At 39.1% G+C, this 20,209-nt stretch overlaps 2 protein-coding genes across 2 annotated transcripts in view; both read left to right on the top strand.

Annotated features, from left to right (window-relative positions):
• The window catches only part of LOC127630528 (neurogenic locus notch homolog protein 2-like), a 72,450-nt gene extending 61,181 nt beyond the window's left edge, over positions 1 to 11,269 (top strand). Inside the window, 11 exon segments of the mRNA XM_052108116.1 lie at positions 329 to 861; positions 2,418 to 2,768; positions 2,937 to 3,079; positions 3,190 to 3,394; positions 4,539 to 4,629; positions 4,720 to 4,873; positions 5,851 to 6,173; positions 7,333 to 7,480; positions 7,629 to 7,726; positions 7,838 to 9,123; positions 9,125 to 11,269. Of these exon segments, the coding sequence (XP_051964076.1) occupies positions 329 to 861; positions 2,418 to 2,768; positions 2,937 to 3,079; positions 3,190 to 3,394; positions 4,539 to 4,629; positions 4,720 to 4,873; positions 5,851 to 6,173; positions 7,333 to 7,480; positions 7,629 to 7,726; positions 7,838 to 9,123; positions 9,125 to 9,275 (3,483 nt within the window). The 3' untranslated portion in view covers positions 9,276 to 11,269.
• A 1,681-nt stretch (positions 11,270 to 12,950) lies between these two features.
• Positions 12,951 to 19,302, top strand: LOC127630529 (UDP-N-acetylglucosamine transporter-like). Its single transcript, XM_052108117.1, has 8 exons — positions 12,951 to 13,331; positions 13,820 to 14,034; positions 15,022 to 15,176; positions 16,249 to 16,371; positions 16,533 to 16,707; positions 17,792 to 17,910; positions 18,510 to 18,643; positions 18,774 to 19,302. The coding sequence occupies exons 2-8, from the start codon at positions 13,845 to 13,847 to the stop codon at positions 18,862 to 18,864; spliced, it is 987 nt and encodes a 328-aa protein (XP_051964077.1). The 5' UTR covers positions 12,951 to 13,331; positions 13,820 to 13,844; the 3' UTR covers positions 18,865 to 19,302.
• Positions 19,303 to 20,209: the final 907 nt, after the last annotated feature.

Genomic DNA, 20,209 nt, shown 5'->3' with positions numbered 1-20,209 from the left:
TAGTGACTGTGTTGTGTGTCTCTTACTGTGCTTTCTGAACTCTCTTTTCTTTAATGTCTGCGTGTGACTCTGCATGAAAATGTTTTCTTTTCTGAAGGCTGCTTGTTCTCTCTTTATTCTCATGCTTACAGTAAAGACAAAGGCTGCATATTTCAGGTATGAAACACTGATCTTCTCTCTTAGCTTTTCTTATATTCTCTCTTTTAACTCACTGTTGCTTCTCACTGTTGCCCAGCAATTTGGTTGTAAAATAGCACCCTGGTTCGGTTGCCGTGGCGCTGTTTATTTTTGACATCTCACTGTAGCTTCCTCTGTGTGACTCTTTCAGGGTTTCACTGGCTTCAACTGTGGCGACTTTGAGATGTATACCTGTGCCAGCTTGCATTGCCAGAATGGTGGACACTGTGTAGAAATGCGTGGTCAGCCACAGTGCCACTGTCAAGCTGGTTTTACTGGCACACAATGCGAGATGGTCCAACCCTGCATGTGTCAAAACGGAGGCAACTGTATCCCAGATCCACGCGATTCCAACAGGTTCAGTTGCCGATGTCCACCTGGCTACAGCGGGCCGAACTGTCAAATTATAATTTCCAAGCCTGTTCCCACCTGCCCATATGTGCAGTGCAAGCAGAGGGCCGGAGACAAAGTTTGTGACCCGCAGTGCAAGAAACCTGAGTGCGAGTGGGATGGGGGCGACTGTAGTCTGCACTGGAATATGCCCTGGAAGAACTGCACAGCCTCCAAGCCCTGCTGGGACTTATTCCATAACGGCCGCTGTGACCCAGAGTGTAACAATGCTGGCTGCCTCTTCGACAGCTATGAATGCCAGAATGATCCATCTTCGGTCCCAAGCACTTGCAAGTAAATATCTCACTATATCTCACATACACCAGAAGAGCACTTACATCTATGTATAGATTGGACAGATAATACATAAATTATAACTTATTTACTAGGCTTGGTATTGATGGCTTTTTTTGCACATCGATTATCAGAAAATTTTCCTGATTATTATCGATCTATATCTGCATTTTTTCTGACATAAATAGGGCTAATCGTTGCACAATTGTTCTCGTCTCTTCATACATATTTCTAAACACAACTTTGGTAAAGTGTAAGCAGCAGTGTGACTTAAAGGGGGTCGCACAACGCACGTGTCTGGCAAATGAAATGATGCGTTCTAAAATTAAAAATAATGATTTTCTTGGATGTATGCACACTGTGGCACCCAACTACGACTTTGGAGTTTAACTTCCATAGTTTTCCATTGAATTTGACACAAATCAATATCAAAGGACAGATTATTAACTCTAGCCATGGATTATATATTGTGTATATATATCTTTCACATTGCCTACACTTTTACTTACAAGTATGTCTTTTTTTGGGTTTGATGGCTTAAATTAAATCAATTCAAGGCTTCATACAGAGAAATTGCATAATAAACTTCGCCATTTATAATCATTCAAATATGCAGTTACACCAGCTTCATACACTAACATTCAAACCTCACTTTGTTCATTTTTTAAGAAGTACAAAAACCTTTGTATCTTTTGTGTGTATAGTGACTAGATTCACATCACCTGCACCGCATCGATGTGTCCTTCAGTATTAAGCACAGACCTTGTGGTCTCTCAAAGATATAACAGCAGACTACATTACAGTAAATGGAAGGCCAACTGAATAGTGAATACGACAGCACACAACTTAGGCTTCTAATTTAAAAGTTGGCTAACTTTAATATATCGATTCCTCAAAAACGTATTGAGAAACATGTATATCAATAATCAATGTATCTGTATTTTATGACATTCCTATTTAACCAGAATGACCTCCGGAGTTAGTTTGAGACACATTACAGATGAAACTCTGTTGAGTGTAAATGCATCTAGCTGTTCAAGCCACATATGTAAACTTTACTCCGCCCAAACAACGCTATGTCAGCATGGGGAAAACGTGAACCATAACAGCTGTACCGAGTATTTGCACCAGGACTTTTGTCACGCAATAAATGATGACAAATTAACAAACAGATGCATGTTGTAGGAGAGACAGAACTTCATTTATTTAATGCAGATCACTTATGAAACTGAAACTGAACACTAACAACAGTAATTGCAGCATGGACATATCTTACCTACGATAAGCCCAAAGGGAAAAACACAGCACGCACACACACAGACATCTGCACAGAGTCACTTGAAATCAATACATTACATCTTTTTAAACTCGCTGCCCGGCATAAGCATAGTCACAGATGTAAAAAGCAGGAATTTAAGAATTGAACTGAAGATTTATATCCGTTTGTCAGAGACACATTGAAGTGTAAATGGAATGTGCTTATTCTATCAGACTGCAATCCGATCAGTAAAAATGCTCTTTCCATTCTGTCTCTCTTTACCCTCATTTCATCTCAGATACGACAAGTACTGTGCGGATCATTACGCCAATGGTCATTGTAACCAAGGCTGTAACACGGAAGCATGTGGCTGGGATGGTCTCGACTGTGATGCAGGCACTCCTCCCAAGCTGGCTGATGGCACGCTGGTGATCGTGGTTTTGCTGCAGCCCGAGGAGCTGCTGGGTGACCTGAAGGGTTTCCTGCGCTCTTTGGGGACGCTCCTGCACACCAATCTGCGATTGAAGCTGGACGAACAGCAGAGGCCTATGGTGTACCCGTACTATGGATTGGAGCAGGGTGACATGCAAGACAGTGCCGCCACTATGAAGCAACGTGGAAAACGAGAGCTGGAGAAGGAAGTTATTGGGTACATTCCTCAAATTTACTTAAACAGTGTCCTTTATGAACACTGTAAAAAAAAATTTAATTAAACTGTATTTTTTACTTGTTTTCCAGTAAAAATGTCTAAGAATCCTTGAAACAACTGTTTGTTTTTGTATATATTAGCATGGTTTTGGATGTGTCTGTGCTTTAGATCGAAGGTTTACATGGAGATCGACAATCGCCAGTGTTCTCTGCACTCAAAAGAATGCATCTCCAGTGCAGACCAGGCTGCGGCCTTCATAGCTGCGGAGTACCTGAAATCTGAGTTGCCATACCCTGTCTACTCTGTTAGCAGTAAGTAAACTACCAAAACGCATTCTATGGTCATAGCTAAATGTATTTGTAGTTTTCAGTCTGATATTCTCTATTTAAAAACTTTGTTTAATCATCGTTTTCCACATTAGGTGATCACCAAGACCTCACAACTGTGTCCCCCCTCCTATACCTCATTGCCGTGGCAGCAGCTCTCATACTGCTGATTCTAGTGCTGGGTGTGTTGGCTGCCAAGCGGAAACGCAAACATGGGACTTTATGGCTGCCTGATGGCTTCCTAGCGAAGAAGGACAGCAAACGCAGAGAGCCAGTTGGGCAGGATGATTTTGGCATGAAGTATGTAAATTAAATTCTACAATGATCTCAGGATACATGCTGACTTCTAGTTTTCCTGGGAAGTTTCTACTTTATAAGCTGTGAAGTTGTAATTCCGATGTGTTGTGCATTGTAGTGAATAAAATGGACGCTTTGGGCAATTTCTTTCTTTATCGCTTACTGACATGTTTTCTAGCACTAATGCAACAAATTTAATATTGTAATTTATGCTTTTTCTGTGTAGTATTAATCATTCACTTTGTCGTAGCAATTCTACATTTGACTTTAGATTAATCATTTCTCAGTGTCTTTGAAATCTACACTCAGTATCCTAGATTCCTACACACAGATTAGGATTACCCAATCCTACACTTAAATCTTAGACCCTAACTGAGACGTTGATGACATTTTGTCCTCAGATGCACTTACTCCATATGGATTTCTCATACATCCTACCTAAGCACTGATACATTCACCTAAATGTCCGTAGTCCCAGCATCTCACATATCATGCTCTTTATGCTGCAGCAAATAACTCAGAGAGACTCCAGTTTTCCCTTTTGTTTTGTTTAATGATTTACAGCTGGAGGTCTTAATCAGTTGCATAGCTGAGAGTCTCCATGAACAAAATAATTAATAAGCTAATATACATTAATTTGCATGGTTAAATCCCATAATTAAAAAAAAAAAAAACGTTTTAAGCAGATAACATAAGATAATCCCTGTCTGAATTAGTCACAAGCATTAAAATGTCAGTTTTACAACTGTAAGTTTGATTGCAGCGCTGACAGTTTTCAGTTCTTTAATTTCATACTTGTATACAGACATACAATAATGTACAATATAATGTACAATAATTTCCAGTCATAGTCACCAAATCTCAGAACATCTATACTTTAATTATATTATATATTATTTATAAGATACGCTTATTCCAAAATTTCTACCACAACGTGCTCCCACAGAGAATGATTGGACATGTAGTTTTGTCACACAAGCCTGTTGCCTTATAAACCAGCTTAATGAGTTATATTTTTGATAAAACTATGCAGCAATTTTTCATCAATGGTATACTAAACGTGTAAACATTAGGCAGTGTGCACTTTCAGGTGGCATCTCTAATTATTTCCTTTTTTCACCCCACTCCATCCTCCACCCTTTTTTAGGAACATCCAGAAGCCACAGGATGTTGGGATGATGGATGGAAGTTCCACCCACCACTGGTCAGAGGAGGATCATCTATCTAAGAAACCCAGGGTAAGAGACAGTACCTCCATAATCCTGAAGATGACAATAACAGATCTCTTCATGTTTGACCAATCTGAATGCATCCACCTCACATCACAGATGGAGGATAAGCCATTGCTTTCTGTTGGTATGGATGGAGGAGTGGACCAGAGAGAGTGGACCTTGCAGCATCACAAAGCTGCTGACATCACACTCACTCCGCCTCAGGCAGACATAGACATGGACAGCCTTGATGTCAATGTTAAAGGGCCAGGTAAATTCACTGAGATCCCATTTACACATTCATTTCAGGTGATCCAATCGCAAGTGCTCAGCAGTAAATACAGGTGTTGACCGGGTCCAAAACGTTTTGTGAATGGATCACTCAAGTCATATTCGTAGATACTTTAAAACGCATGTGATTACATTTGTAGTGGAAATGTTAATTTGTCCAAATGCATCGTAGGCTACAGTGAAGGACCGCCTTTTTGCATGTCGATCAACCATTTCGCTAAAACAAGGTTATAGACTTTGCCGGTTAAATATTGACTTTGAAAGAAAATAACATCCACTTCAAAAATTTGGCAATGCACAAACATATACACGTGCAAGATACAATTTATAGTTTGCCGGATATCGGCATGCAATGACATTGATCATATAGTTAATATAGAAGCTTGACTAAAATTACAACTTGCATTCTGCTCAAAAAGTCACGTTTGCAGTGACATAAAAATATTTTTTAGGATATTTGCATTTTTATACATTTTTGTGCTTTGTAAACATGACAAATATTACTGGTCTTAAGGGCGGGATTTGTTTTTCTAAAGTAGTTTTGCTTGCCCTCACAAAAAGGATTGCATTCCTTCACAATAATTTTTGCATGACCTTGCAATAGTTTGCGTTCCCTCACAATAAATTTAGAGCAACCATAGTTTAGCCATGGTATTTGTAGTAAAACCACAGTAACCACAAGATTAAACATGGCAAATGAAAAGTACAACCTTGGTTACTCTATGGAGACAGTACAGTATACTGCATTAAAACCATGTTTTCTGCTAAAAAAATTAAAACATTGTTACTTTTCATAGTCTACAGTAAAACCATGATTTCTGCCAAAAACTATGAGAAGATGCATTTGAAATGCACTGGATTACTAGAGACACTCTGAAACACATTTTTAACATTAATGTGGGCATATCAGAATGTAGTCTCTCTTTCTCAATTTAATATTCTCTTTGTATCTTATAGATGGTTTCACCCCTCTCATGCTGGCATCTCTTCGGAGTGGCAGCAGCCCCGATTGTGGCAGCATGCTAGGCGAAGAGGAGGAGGAACTTGTCGCAGACGAGCCAGGCACAAATGTCATCACCGATCTCATTGGACAAGGTGCGTTGCTTAATGCCCAGACGGACCGCACTGGAGAGACCGCCCTTCACCTCGCAGCACGATATTCCCGCGCAGATGCCGCCAAGAGACTGCTTGATGCTGGTACTGATGCAAATGCTCATGATAAAATGGGCCGCACGCCTCTACATGCGGCTGTGGCAGCAGATGCCCAAGGAGTCTTCCAGGTGAGGGGATGTGCTTCCAATCATCTCCCTGCTAACCCTAATTTCATGTGCAATATCAGGGTTCCCGCGGTTATGGAAATATCACTGAATTTTAATTGTGATGTTTTTTTTTTAATCATAATCCAGTAATCACAGAATATTCTTAAATATTCATTGTTTTAAAAACAAAAATCTAAATGTGTGGAAACCCTGTGAATGGACATTACAAAGCTGAGTTTAAAGGGATAGTTTACCCCAAAATTTTTATTCTCTCATCATTTACTCACCCTCATGCAATCCCAGATGTGTATGACTTTCTTCTGCAGTACACAAAGATTTTTAGAACAAAGTTTTTATGTTGGTCCTCTGTTGGTCCTAAAAATGGAAATGGTGACCAGAACTTAGAAGATCCAAAAAGCATATAAAATTAGCATAAACGTAGTCCATACGACTCCAGTCTTCCATGTCCATGTCTTCAGAAGTGATATGACAGGTGTGGGTGAGAAACAGAAAAATATTTAATCCCTTTTTACTTTAAAATCTCCACCTTTGACCAGCCCAGTCAGTAGGTGGCTGAATGTGAAAGTCTCACCCACACATAAGAATGTGTAAGTGAAAGTAAAAGTGTAGATTTACAATAAAAAAGGACTTAAATATTGATAAATTTCTCACCCACACCATATCATATTACTTCAGAAGACTTGGATTTAACCACTGGAGTCTTATGGATTACTTCTATGCTGTCTTTATATGCTTTTTACACATTCTGATTTCTGGTCACCATTCCTTTGTATTGTATGGACCTACAGAGTTGCCATATTTTTCTAAAAAACACAATTTGTGTTCTACAGAAGAAAGAAAGTCATACACATGAGGTATGGCATGAGGGTGAATAACTGATGAGAGAATTTTCACTTTTGTGTGAACTATCTTTTTTAATTCATCTTTAATTTATGTGTCACATATACCCATTGATCATTGGATTATGAGGCTTTTGGGCTGTTGTTAGTTGTTGATTTTTACATTTATACTGTATATCTACTGCTTGCATAACATTATTCAGACTGGATCATTATTGTCCATATTTTATAATCTCTATTCAGGTTTTGTGAAAATTTTTATCTAAATGTGTGTATGTGTGCTTGCATGACACTCATTACTGTCACATGTTTTGGAATAGATTCTTATTCGCAACCGTGCCACGGATCTTGATGCCCGTATGAATGATGGCACCACACCACTAATCCTGGCAGCCAGACTGGCAGTGGAGGGCATGGTGGAGGAACTGGTTCATTGCCATGCAGATGTCAATGCTGTGGATGACCATGGTGAGATTAACAATCCCTTGAACATTATGAAATGTAAAGAATAAATATGTGTTGTCTATATGAAAAAAGAATGGTAAGGGAATAATTTCTACAAATTAAAATGATGCGTATTTTTAGTCTTATTTCCTGTGTCTCGTGTTATCCTCAGGTAAGTCGGCTTTGCACTGGGCCGCCGCTGTCAATAATGTAGAAGCCACACTGGTGCTTCTTAAGAACGGAGCCAATCGAGACATGCAGGACAACAAGGTAAGAGCACATACTCTTCCGTTTCTATTGGCTTATTTGCATATTTCTTTTGTAAGCGCACACATTTTTTTGCCATGTCAGACACATAATTATGTTTATTCATTGCTGTAGGAAGAGACTCCCTTGTTTCTGGCTGCAAGGGAGGGCAGCTTTGAAGCGGCTCAAATTCTGCTAGATCACTATTCAAACCGTGACATCACCGACCACCTTGACCGCCTGCCACGTGACACAGCCCAAGAAAGGATGCACCATGACATTGTGCGTCTGCTGGATCAATACAACCTGGTGCACAGTCCACACTCTGGGCCCAACCACATGGGCAATGGTGGAGGGCACTCCTCTGTGGTCTGTGGGGTGAATGGGACAGGATTCATCGGCATGCGTCCAGGACCGCAGGGCAAAAAGAATCGCAGAGGAGGGAAAGTGGGTGGTGTTGCGGCCGGGACAGCCAAAGACGTGAAAGATGTGAAAGCCAAGAGGCGGAAGAAGCCTGCCGGAGGAGAGGGCCCAGCTGTAGTGGCGGTGGGTGGAGCTAATGGAAGTAAAGTCACGAAAGCAACAGGAGGTCTCTCTGAAAGTTCAGTCACCATGTCACCTGTTGATTCTCTCGAGTCTCCACACTCATATGCCGGAGAGGCTCCGACAACCTCCACTGTGGTAAACTCGCCTCCTCTGCTGGGCAACCCATCCGCAAGGCCCATGCTTCCCCCTGTCAGTCACATGCTGGGCCAGACGCAGAGCTGGGTGGGTCTGGCCAAAAACGGCTACAATGGCCACATGTTTGGCCTTATGCCATCCCACCAAATGAGCACAGGCCAAACGGGCATGCAGCAGCACCACAGCCCAGGCATGCTCACCCCGATGAATGTCACCATGAGCCGTGAGCAGCTGCCACCCATTGTCACCTTCCAGATGATGGCAACAGGCAGCGGGCAGAGCCTCCTCAAGCAGGCGCAACAGGGGCAGCTGCAGGCACAGGGCCAGAACCACGGGCAGGCACATGCCCAACAAGGCCAGCTCCTCCACTGCAACCAGAGCATGATGTACCCCATGCCTGACATGGGGATGCAACACGGCCTGTTGCACACCCTTCAGCACCCCCATGGTCACAACCATACCCTCCCTCATGGGCACGGGCTGGCAGAAGGACAAGCACGGCAGGCGGCATCCTATCAGCCACGCCAGAGCCCTGTGGATAAATATCCCACCCCACCCTCCCAGCACAGCTATGCCACTGCTGGTTCCGAGGGAACCACCCCAGGTCACCCAGCACACCCTACCAGCGAACACCCCTACCTCACCCCCTCGCCTGAATCACCTGACCCCTGGTCCTCCTCATCCCCCCACTCCAACTCAGACTGGTCTGATGTCACCACTAGCCCCACACCTCTAGGAAACCCACATTCACTGCCTCCTTCCCGCCACACACACATTCCTGAACAGGCCCAACCGCAGCCCCAGTCGCAGTCGGCGCAGCCGGCGCAGTCCCAGCAATCGCAGCGCAGCAGTGTCTATGCGTAGGAACATTGACCTCAGAAATGCACTCTAACAGTTTAATTGCATGGAACGACCATTTTGATCTCTCTCTCTCACTCCAGCTGTCAAGGGAGTGGCCAACTATCACTCTGTCAAATGGTCTTCCTCTTTTTCTCTCTGCTCTGCTCTTCATGTCATTGTTATGTTCTGCATGTTAACCTGTGGTATTTTGTGTTATAAATTTCCACTAGCCCAAATATTTTACCACCCAGAAGTTACTTTGAGATCATAGGGTTGGATTGGACTAAACAGAGAACTCTTGTTCTTTAAGCAGTGATTTTTTAACAAATCCAACAGTTGTCTGCAGTCTGAGGCACTGTTACTTATGGATGATTTCACTGCCAAGCTAAGGAGTCTCACCTGTGGTTACTGGAGGTGTGTCATTTTTAATCCATTTTGAAGGATATTTTCTCATTTAATCTGCAGTTTCTCTTTGATCATTTTTTGTTTTTTGTTAAAGCCAGATGTGCTTAATTTGGTACAAACATTGATTGATAAATTAATTTGTCTTTTTATATAAAGGGTCAGCTTCATGCCTTCTCATCAGTTTCCCCTTAGATCAACCTGCCTTGTAGTTTTGTATGAATTGAATGTTTCTTTAATGATTTGGTGATACTTTTTGTTTTAAAATTGGTAGCATGATTCTGGACTAGAGGAGGTCCACATTCATGTCCACATCTCAATTGTGTGGTTCAGAGCTAAACTGTGTTGTAAATAGTTGTCCTTATAATGTTACATATTTTATGTATTTCAATGTATTCTGTTACGGTTAATCCTCTGCCTTGCCAATGTTTAAAATACCATAGGTAAAAGGAGGTGTGTAAATAACAATGGGTTCCACTTGGTTTCTTTCTAAATGGTATGCAGTATTCTGTGGCCGCACAGACATACCAACGCAGGTTTGGAGAGCAGTTCCAGCTGCCATTGTCAAGCTGGATCAGCGTTTTGGCAAAGGAAAGGTTTTAGACAAATATTATCGGTGCCTTTTACGACGTACTTGTAACAATTTTTACTATTTTGTTTTTTTTTGTTCTGTTTTTTTTTTTTTTTTGTTATATTAATATTCTGTGCAGTTAAACTTGTTCTGAAGTTACCTTTTTGTGTTCTTATTTACATGACTTTTAAATACCTTTTGTGTTTTTTCTTCATCTTAATTACAATCAGCACGTCTGTGCAACCATTCAAATCTTTTGGTAATTTACGAATCATACTTTATACAATTTAAATGTTGTACTGTTTTGCTACTTCTGGTTTGTTTTTTTTGAGCAAAGCTTTATAAAACTGATTAGTACAATCACACTTTTTTTGTGTTTTGCACAATAAAGCCCCTTAGTCTCCAAAACACCAAATAAACACTCAAAATACTGTTTCAAAATCCATTCATACATACATACATCAGACAAAGCAGTGGCAAAATGCTTTTTAAAGTCTCATGAACTGCCGGTATGTTGTATTTGTTCTAATAGGTGGATCAGTGATATTGTTTGCTCCAGGTCAATATTATGAGTGTTCTTTAAACTCACTCTCCATACAGCGTAATCATTTTCATAAATAGTTGGCATCAATGTGTAGTTTTACATATCATTGTATGATGCAAAAAAATTATTTATTCTCAAGTGGTCCCTCCTGTAGCACTTATGACCATAACTTCAACAGTACAATCTTTAGCGTACTGTAATCTGAGTGATTAGTGTTGACTGGGTGTTAGTCAACCAAATAAAGATCAAAAAGAAGCTCTAGGAGCATTGCATGTTCACCCAAATGTTATGCAAAGCTATTTTTGTATGTGCTGTATATAATTTTGTTATTGATTTTTTTATGCTGATTGTACCTTCTTTGCCTATTCACAAAATATATGCATAAAATATGCTAGAATGAAGTAATTGTTTCGTCTTAGTGTTGTGTAGTTGAACATTTGTGAATTAAAGAACAAAAGCCTGTGTATTGGAAATAAACCAAGCAAGCTGATTACAAAAAAGGTGAAACACAAATAAAAGAAAAGCTTTACAAATTAACCCTGAATCCTGAGTCCCTTTCTGCAGCTTACACACTGAAAAAAATGTTTACTTACTATCCCTTGATCAACATTCACTTTCCACAACTGGTAATCCTGAACTGTTGCAAAACCTGCAGTTCAAGTGCCAATTTCAAATGACCTATATATATATATATATATATATATATATATATATATATATAAATTGTTTGTAAATTATTAGTTACTATCAATGACACTAATGATGTGTGATTTTTCTTATTTACTTGATCCCTTATTGTTCATAGTAGATTGGCATAAAAATTGTTAATTTGATCCTGCATCCTCTCATGAATTAATTATTGTAAATAATTAAAACAAGATTAGAGCCAATACGATTATATATAAGCATGCAAAGAAGATGTATCGGTACAAGATTAGTTTATAACACTTTAAGAATGAAATTTGTTCCTGTAACATTAGGACATTCAATGTCAAGTAGGGAAGAATTGCTACATTTGTTCCCCGTTTCCCCTCACTACTACAAATGTACTTGTTATCTATTTGAAAGAGAAACATATACAGGCCTATGCAGTATGTGCCAAGGTAATAGTGCCATTGAAATGTCATTAAGAAAAACTAAAGCATTTTTAATAAAAGTTTAAATTCAAAGTTTGACAGTATTTAAACTGCCCTCACTGTGTATATGACTGAATACACTGTCCCAGCCCTCAACATTTAGCAAAGAGGTTATTATTTTGAAGGTCTGTCGATTTCTGTTTCTTAAAGTAATCGTTCACCCAAAAATGACCCCCCCCCACCGCATTTACTCCCATGCTATCCCAGATGTGTATGACTTTGTTCTGCAGAACACAAACAAAGATTTAATAAGAAAAGAATATCTTAGCTCTGAAGATTCATACAATACTAGTGAAGGGTGGCCAGAAATATGAAGCTCCAAAAAGCACATAAAGGCAGCATAAAACGAATCCATTAAATTCCAGTGTTTTAATCCATGTCTTCAGAAGTGATATGACAGTTTTTTTAAAAACAATAAATGATCCTCCCTGCCCAGTAGAATGTGCAAGTCACTTCTGTAACACCTATCAAATCAGCTTCTGAAGACATGGATTAAACCACTGTAGTCATAATGTATGTTGTATGTCACATATAACTTTTATACTGCCTTTATTTGCTTTCTAAAGCTTCAAAGTTTTAGTCACCATTCACTTGCATTTTATCGACCAATAAAGCTGATATATCAGTCTAAAATATTTTAGTGTTCTGCAGGAGAAGGAAAGACAGTCATACAAATCTGGGGATGACTTGAGGGTGAGTAAATGATGAGAGAATTTTCATTTTTGGGTGGACTATCCCTTTAACCTGTTATCGTATGATCACTCACTTAGGGGTCGTTCAGACCTGCGCTAAAAGTCCACAAGCAGCACAGTGTAACGCATATAACAACACGACGTCTCGAGACGGGTTTTTAACAGTTGAAGTAATGTTTGACTTAACACGAGGCGCTCCTCCACGAGACGCTGAAAGCGCATGTTTAAACATAGAAAAATACCTTACAACAATAATAATTTAAAAAAAGTATCGAAGACGAACACAAAAATAAGTTCGGTGTGAACGGCACCTCAGGTATTCAACGTCATTCCGTCCGCCAGCCAATTGGTGGAGTCAACGAGTCGCGAAGGGGAGCGAAACAACAAGACACAAGGAAGTACTGCAAGACTGTAGAGATTCAGATGAAGGTGTTTTGCACCTTTCTTGATAGTCTAGTTTTAATTCGTTATGAAAGAGGAATTCCGTCATGAGATCGAAACAAAGGAGCCGATCATTTGTTATGGAAACTCGTTCCTCCGGTTCAATTCATTAACCAACAGCTAAGCTGCAGTAGCTCTCAGTCTTTAACTGTCAAAATTAGACACTATTTAACTCTATAATTCACTGTCTGTTGGTGAACTCAAATTTATTTACCTGATACTCATATACAAGGATTGATATTTTCGTTTTTATTTTTTTTTTGTTTGTTTTCAAGTTCTTAGTTAAAAACTACAGAAACTTCTCTTCCGGATCTCTGAGAGGGTGAGTGTTTAAAACGGCATAATTTATCATTGGGATCATATTCAAATGTTAAACCTTCTGTATTTTCAAGCCGTTTGTAATTTGTGAGGAAATAATATTAAGTCATCCATTTGCACATGCAAACGCGGAAATACTCGCTAATCTGCAAGTGACTTTATTTTCATTATAGTTCATGAACATTTTGCTCGTTTATTTATCATTGAAATGATTTTACTTGCGTTTAAACTTTAGGTCATTGTATTTCTTCTTCTTCTTCTTCTGTTTAATATTTATAAGCTCTGGTGTACATGAATTAAACTGTAGGGTTAATGTTTGATTTCTTTGTCAAGTACACTATAGTGTGAGGACATAAGCCCTGGACACGTCATCAGTGTTGTTTATGTCCATTAATATTTACAGAGCAGCTTGCCTGTCAGACCCAGCTGGGACAACATTGTCTTTCAACATCTGTCTGCCCTTTGCCCCCTTTCTCTTTCATGTCACCCCAGCCTGTCTGTGTGAGAGGCTATTACCATGGCATCGGCCAAGCTGAAGTACCTCTCTCTGGGGGTCCTTGTGTTCCAGACCACCTCGCTGGTGCTGACCATGCGGTACTCGCGTACCCTACAGGGCGATGGGCCGCGTTACCTGGCATCCTCTGCTGTGGTGGTAGCCGAACTTCTCAAGATCCTCACATGCATGGGGCTCGTCTTCAAGGATCACAGTATGTTTGCTTTCAACAAATATATTTGTCCGTGTCAACCCATAATGATACATTTTCCTCTTAGGTTTCCGATTTCTTTTTGGTGTAATCTAAAGACCAGACTCATAGCAATCTGCTCTGGTTTCTTGAAATTGTTTTGACACCTTTTCATGAAAGTACCACAATCTCTCAAGAATGTAGCTTGTGATGTTAGAAAATCGGCATGCATTTATCTGCTGAGAGGGAGATGTGCAAGACAAGGGCTTAATGTATTTGCATTTGTTTGGATAGTCTCTCATAGCTATACTTTTGAGTTGGGCATAAAATCAGGTACAGTTACAGCTGAATATGGCAAAGAACAACCCACTTAGATTGGAAAATACCATAAGACAGATATGTAAAACAACTTACCATTGTTTTGTTTTTGTGTGCCGTTTAGGGGCGGTTTTATTTGAAATAGATTGTAAAGTGATAATAGGTGTGGGAAAAGATTTATTCCAGATAATGGCATGGGCGTGGCTTGGGAGTGTCCATTAATGCTTGTTCAGAAAACGCAGGAGAAAAGTAATTAGGCTTTGTGATGCGAATGTCCATCCAAAAGTAAGATGTTCTGATTATTTTACAGACACAAAACTAAGTTGAGTACAGTTCTGCTCATGAATATTTTGTTTGATTGCTACTTAGTGTCTTAAACAAAACTCTGAATATCTTTCAAGATTTGATACCACTAACCTGGCAAACTTTGGCAAATCTAGCGATTCAGTATTTTCTTCTCTCCACAAGCACTCATAATATCAAACCAGTACCTTACAAGCATAATTTTGTTTCCTGGCAGTCTCTTTGCAGTCAGGCGATCTGATTGCAATTTTCACAGGTGATTTCCAGCATTGTGAGCAATGTGCGTCAGATGGTCACTGACTGAACTGTAAAGCTGAAACTACATCAGGAAGGAGTGCCTGTGAATGTGTTTCATTATTGCGGGATAACTACTGTGTCTGTGTGGAGCAGGTTACAGTGGACGAGCGCTGAGTAGTATTCTGAGACAGGAGATTCTTCACAAGCCTATAGAGACACTGAAGCTGGCAATTCCTTCTGGAATCTACACGCTGCAGAATAACTTGCTCTACGTAGCACTGTCTAATCTTGATGCTGCTACATACCAGGTGAGTAAGTCTCCATCCATTTGTAGATCAACAGCATCCATCCATCCATCCATTTATAGATCAACAGCATCCATCCATTTATAGATCAACAGCATCCATCCATTTATAGATCAACAGCATCCATCCATTTATAGATCAACTCCATCCATCCATTTATAAATCTACACCATCCATCCATCCATCTAAACATCCCATCCATCCATCCATCCATCCATCCATCCATCTAAACATCCCATCCATCCATCCATCCATTTTTAGATCTGCACAACCCATTCTTCCATCCATCCATTTATAAATCTACACCATGCGTCCATCCATCCATCCATTTATAAACCTACACCATTCGTCCATCCATCCATCCATCCATGTACACATACCATCCATTCATCCATTTATAAATCTACACCATCCATCCATCCATTCGTCAATTTTTAGATCTACACCATCCATCCATCCATTCGTCAATTTTTAGATCTACACCATCCATCCATCCATTCGTCAATTTTTAGATCTACACCATCCATCCATCAATTTTTAGATCTACACCATCCATCCATCCATCCATCAATTTTTAGATCTACACCATCCATCCATCAATTTTTAGATCTACACCATCCATCCATCAATTTTTAGATCTACACCATCCATCCATCCATCCATCAATTTTTAGATCTACACCATCCATCCATCAATTTTTAGATCTACACCATCCATCCATCAATTTTTAGATCTACACCATCCATCCATCAATTTTTAGATCTACACCATCCATCCATCAATTTTTAGATCTACAACATCCATCCATCAATTTTTATATCTACACAACCCATTCTTCCATCCATCCATTTATAGATCTACAGCATCCATCCAACCATCCATCCATTGATACATCCATCCATCTATTTATAGAGCTACAGCATCCATCCATCCATCCATCCAATAGAATAGAATAACAATAGAATATTACAGTGATGGTCTATTAATCTATTAAACCTAAGCTGCATTATATTAGTAGGTTTATCTGTGTTTTTAAAAAAATATATTATTATTTTTCCCCACCATACACCTGTAGGTGACATACCAATTGAAGATCCTGACCACAGCCCTGTTCTCAGTGTCCATGCTGGGCCGTAGGCTTGGGGTGTACCAGTGGCTGTCTCTACTTATTCTCATGGCTGGGGTTGCACTTGTACAGGTAAAGCTAGATTAAATGTGTTTGGCCACTACTGGACAGCATCCCTTGAATATAGATTTACTAAAACTGTACAACAAATTGTGGATTTATGAGTATTTGCCTTTATTTCCCCAGTGTTCTGTTGTATTATTAATGGAATTTGTGCTTGTTTGTTTGCACAGTGGCCAGCGGACTCCCCATCAGACCCTAAGAAAGAGCAGCTGACTGCAGGCTCACAGTTTGTTGGTCTGGTTGCTGTGTTGGTGGCCTGTTGCTCCAGTGGGTTTGCTGGAGTCTACTTTGAGAAGATCCTTAAAGAGACCAAACAGAGTGTGTGGGTCCGGAACATCCAACTAGGTCAGTATGTTTTATTTTGGATTGCATTTTGAAGTGGATCAGTTCTTCTCATATCATCAAAGACTGTTAACTAATCTTGATGTAAAGAGTTTTTGTGGATTTTGCTTGGATTTTTCAAACAATTGCACATGATCATCAATAAATTGTATTTTTGCTCATAAAAGGCATAGATTTTTGATAGTGAAAAATTGGAAATGTAGAGGTGTATAATGCTTCTCCTTTAAATGTAAACATGTTGTTATTTAACTCAAGTGCAAAGGAACACTCCAGATTGTACAGGTGATATTTAGCTGTCAACATAAACACATGGAGCACCACAACACGCATAAGATAAACACACTTTAGTCCTATTTATGTACTTTGTATTCTTTCCCTAAGGACTTTAATTGGATTCCAAGTGCCTAGTTTATTAAGATGTATATTCTTCAAGTCAAAACAATATCTAGTTACAGGTACAAACTAGTGTGTCCTTGCGCAAAATTTAAACATAAATCTCTCAGGTCAAATTTTGAAGCTGAAGTCAGTTTTCAGTGTTTTCATTGCTGCCATGTGGAGTGTCAGTGTCGAGTTTATTTTTAACTGGGAATGTGTGAATTGAGCGTCTGTAGTGATTCACCTCCTAATGTGAACTTCTGTTCATCATAATGAACTGAGCCAAAAAAAATCATCCCTGTTCTTCAATAAGAGCCAACATAATTTGATTCCACCTATAATATGTTGCATTAAAGTGTGTCTAAATGATTCAATGAAGCATATAGTTTTTCATTCATTCCTTCCCTCATAATTTTTTCACATAAATCAATATATTGATTCATTAAATGTTCATAATTTTGATTGTTTATATTTCTTTTTCTTTCATTCTGACAGTTTTATTTGGAGATGATATATTGAAATGGAGATCACAATCAAATATATTTTAGTTTATCAAATATATACTTGAATATAGAATCTACTATGACTTACATGTATAAGTATGTTCGTCTCAAAGAAAATAAGGATGCAAGCCTGTATGATACTTCCCCATGTTTCTTTTGTACTCCATATGAAATGCTAGTAAAAGATACTCTGTGTCTCCTATGTGCAGGCATGTTTGGCCTGGTGTTTGGGGTCTTTGGAATGTTGGCCTATGATGGTGCCAGAATCAGAGAACATGGAATGTTTCAGGGCTACAACACTATCACCTGGATTGTGGTTGCTCTTCAGGTGAGCCCAGACACTTTGCAATTTGTAAGGAGGTGTTCACACAGCACATATTCTTGCATTCATCTGCACTATTGTTTTTCATTGTTGGTCTATGTTCACATGCGTCAGATGGATGTTAACATAGCGGTTGCCTTGTTCTCACTGATTTTAATCGTCTCTCACCATTACAATTTTTGCAGTTTTAAGACATTTAAATTTACAGTTGTGGGATTGGGAATTGACACACCACACATGACACCAAAATCGTAGTTACAGATGAAGTAGTTGAATATTATAGATAAATAGTTGAATATTATAGATAAATAGTTGAATATTATAGATAAATAGTTGAATATTATAGATGAATAGTTGTTGCAACTGTTAAAATGTGTCTCGAAACCCCTTCGTTCTGTCCCATTTCATTGCACCTGTGTTTCGCTCCTTTTGAACACAAGGACGCGTCCCCAAATACTTGCAAACTTGTTTTTGTACTTCAAATGTGATTTGGAATTGATAATTGCTTCCTCATTAACAATTAACTGGGTTGCAAACATGAAAGCAGTTTTCTGGAACACATTAATGCTCAACAATATGAATGTATTTCTTTTTCTCTCTCTCAGGCTCTTGGAGGGCTAGTGATAGCGGCAGTCATCAAGTATGCTGACAACATACTGAAAGGCTTTGCTACATCACTCTCAATTATCCTCTCCACATTAATTTCATATTTTTGGCTTGAGGACTTTGAGCCTACCAGGTACTGAGCTTCCTTACATGTGACTGTATGCTTATTAAGGATTTGTAAGTAGTTGAAATTTAATTCAATTAAACTGGATGGAGCTAAACTAAAATGACCTGAAAAACATTTGTTTTTCTTTCCAATCCAGTGTGTTCTTCCTGGGCACTCTGTTCGTCATAATGGCAACGTTTCTCTATGGTTATGAGGGCAAGCCGGCACCCAACCCAAGCAGAGCATGAAAGAAGGGGATGAAAAAGGGATTTACAATGTGAAAGTGGAGCAGAACAAAAAGATTAAAGAAGTGGAAGAACAGAGAAGAGGAGAGGAGGTATAGAGAGGGGAAAATGGACTGATACAAGATTGAGTCAGCAGACTAGGCCACTGCTATGCTGTGCAGAGCTAAAGCAAACTGGGTGAGATGCTTTGGGCCTGAAGGAGAGTTTCAGTGAAACTCTCCTTTAGAGTATACCCTAATCAATGTGTTATGGATAAAACCATTTCCAATCGTGCCATAATCTTTCAAATGATTCCGGAAGAATTGCAACTTTTTTTTTGTGTTGGACAATCAGGACTCGAACCTTTCTGAGAATTGTTGCACAGAACTTTATCCATTTCGTAGATTATGGCTCTTCTCATTTGTCTGTATCGTTTGATGTATGTTCATGTCCGTGGGGTGGGGGTGGGGGTGTGTGGCTTTCAGATTGCCTCAGTGGCTCGCAGTAATTTACCACATATGAAACTTGAATCTCGCAAAAATGTCATGTTTTGTGGAATTTAGATTACAGATCTAAATACATCACTGTATTTTTTTTTATTATTCCTAAAGGAATTCCTAAAGGAAAAATAGGGTCTATGCCTAAAGGGTTATTTCATAGTTCACCCAAAAATGTTAATTCTGTCATAATTCACTCGCCTTCATGTTCCAAACCCTAATGACATACTTTCATCTGTGGTATTCGATAGGAGATATTAGGCAGAATGCTAGCCTCAGTCACCATTCACTGTCATTGCATCTTTTTTTCCATACAATGAAAGGAAACTGTAACTGATGCTAACATTATGTGTAATGTCTCCTTTTGTGTATCATGTAGGAAAGAAAGTAATTTGGGTTTGAAATAACATGAGGGTGAGTAAATAATGACAGATTTGTCATTTTTTTACGTAAACTATCCTTTTAGGCCCTGAAAAGAAGCTTTAATGTTATTAGAATTGAATGCTGTAGAAATGAAGGAGATGAATAATGGACCTTTTGTGAAAACCATGTAAACATTTGATGTAAAAACAATACTGATAATAATGTTAGATAGTCAATCCGTTTGTGGAATTTCTCCACTGTTGTGATTGCATATTATTTTACATATTACCTCTGTCACCAGGCAACCAATAATACTTGAGGTACTCTGTTATATATGCAAGGTAGTGCTTTTTAAGCTACTTTGCACTAGGTGTGAAGCTATATTAATCATTGGTGGGGAGTAATATTAAATCAGGTTTTTAATTATTTTTTTTATTTTTCAAACAAGACACATTTTCACCAGGGCAGCACAAAACTTACATTTGTAATTAATGTAAAACAATGCATGC

The sequence above is a fragment of the Xyrauchen texanus genome, chromosome 37 (genome assembly GCF_025860055.1).
Source record: "Xyrauchen texanus isolate HMW12.3.18 chromosome 37, RBS_HiC_50CHRs, whole genome shotgun sequence".
NCBI lineage: Eukaryota > Metazoa > Chordata > Actinopteri > Cypriniformes > Catostomidae > Xyrauchen > Xyrauchen texanus.
This window is presented reverse-complemented; position numbering and strand designations above follow the sequence as displayed.

Coding starts and splice junctions, on each gene's coding strand:
- LOC127630529 (XM_052108117.1), top strand. CDS start 13,845: ATGGCATCGGCCAAGCTGAAGTACCTCTCTCTGGGGGTCCTTGTGTTC. Junction 14,035..15,021: donor GCTCGTCTTCAAGGATCACA/GTATGTTTGCTT, acceptor TGTGTGGAGCAG/GTTACAGTGGACGAGCGCTG. Junction 17,911..18,509: donor GGATTGTGGTTGCTCTTCAG/GTGAGCCCAGAC, acceptor TCTCTCTCTCAG/GCTCTTGGAGGGCTAGTGAT.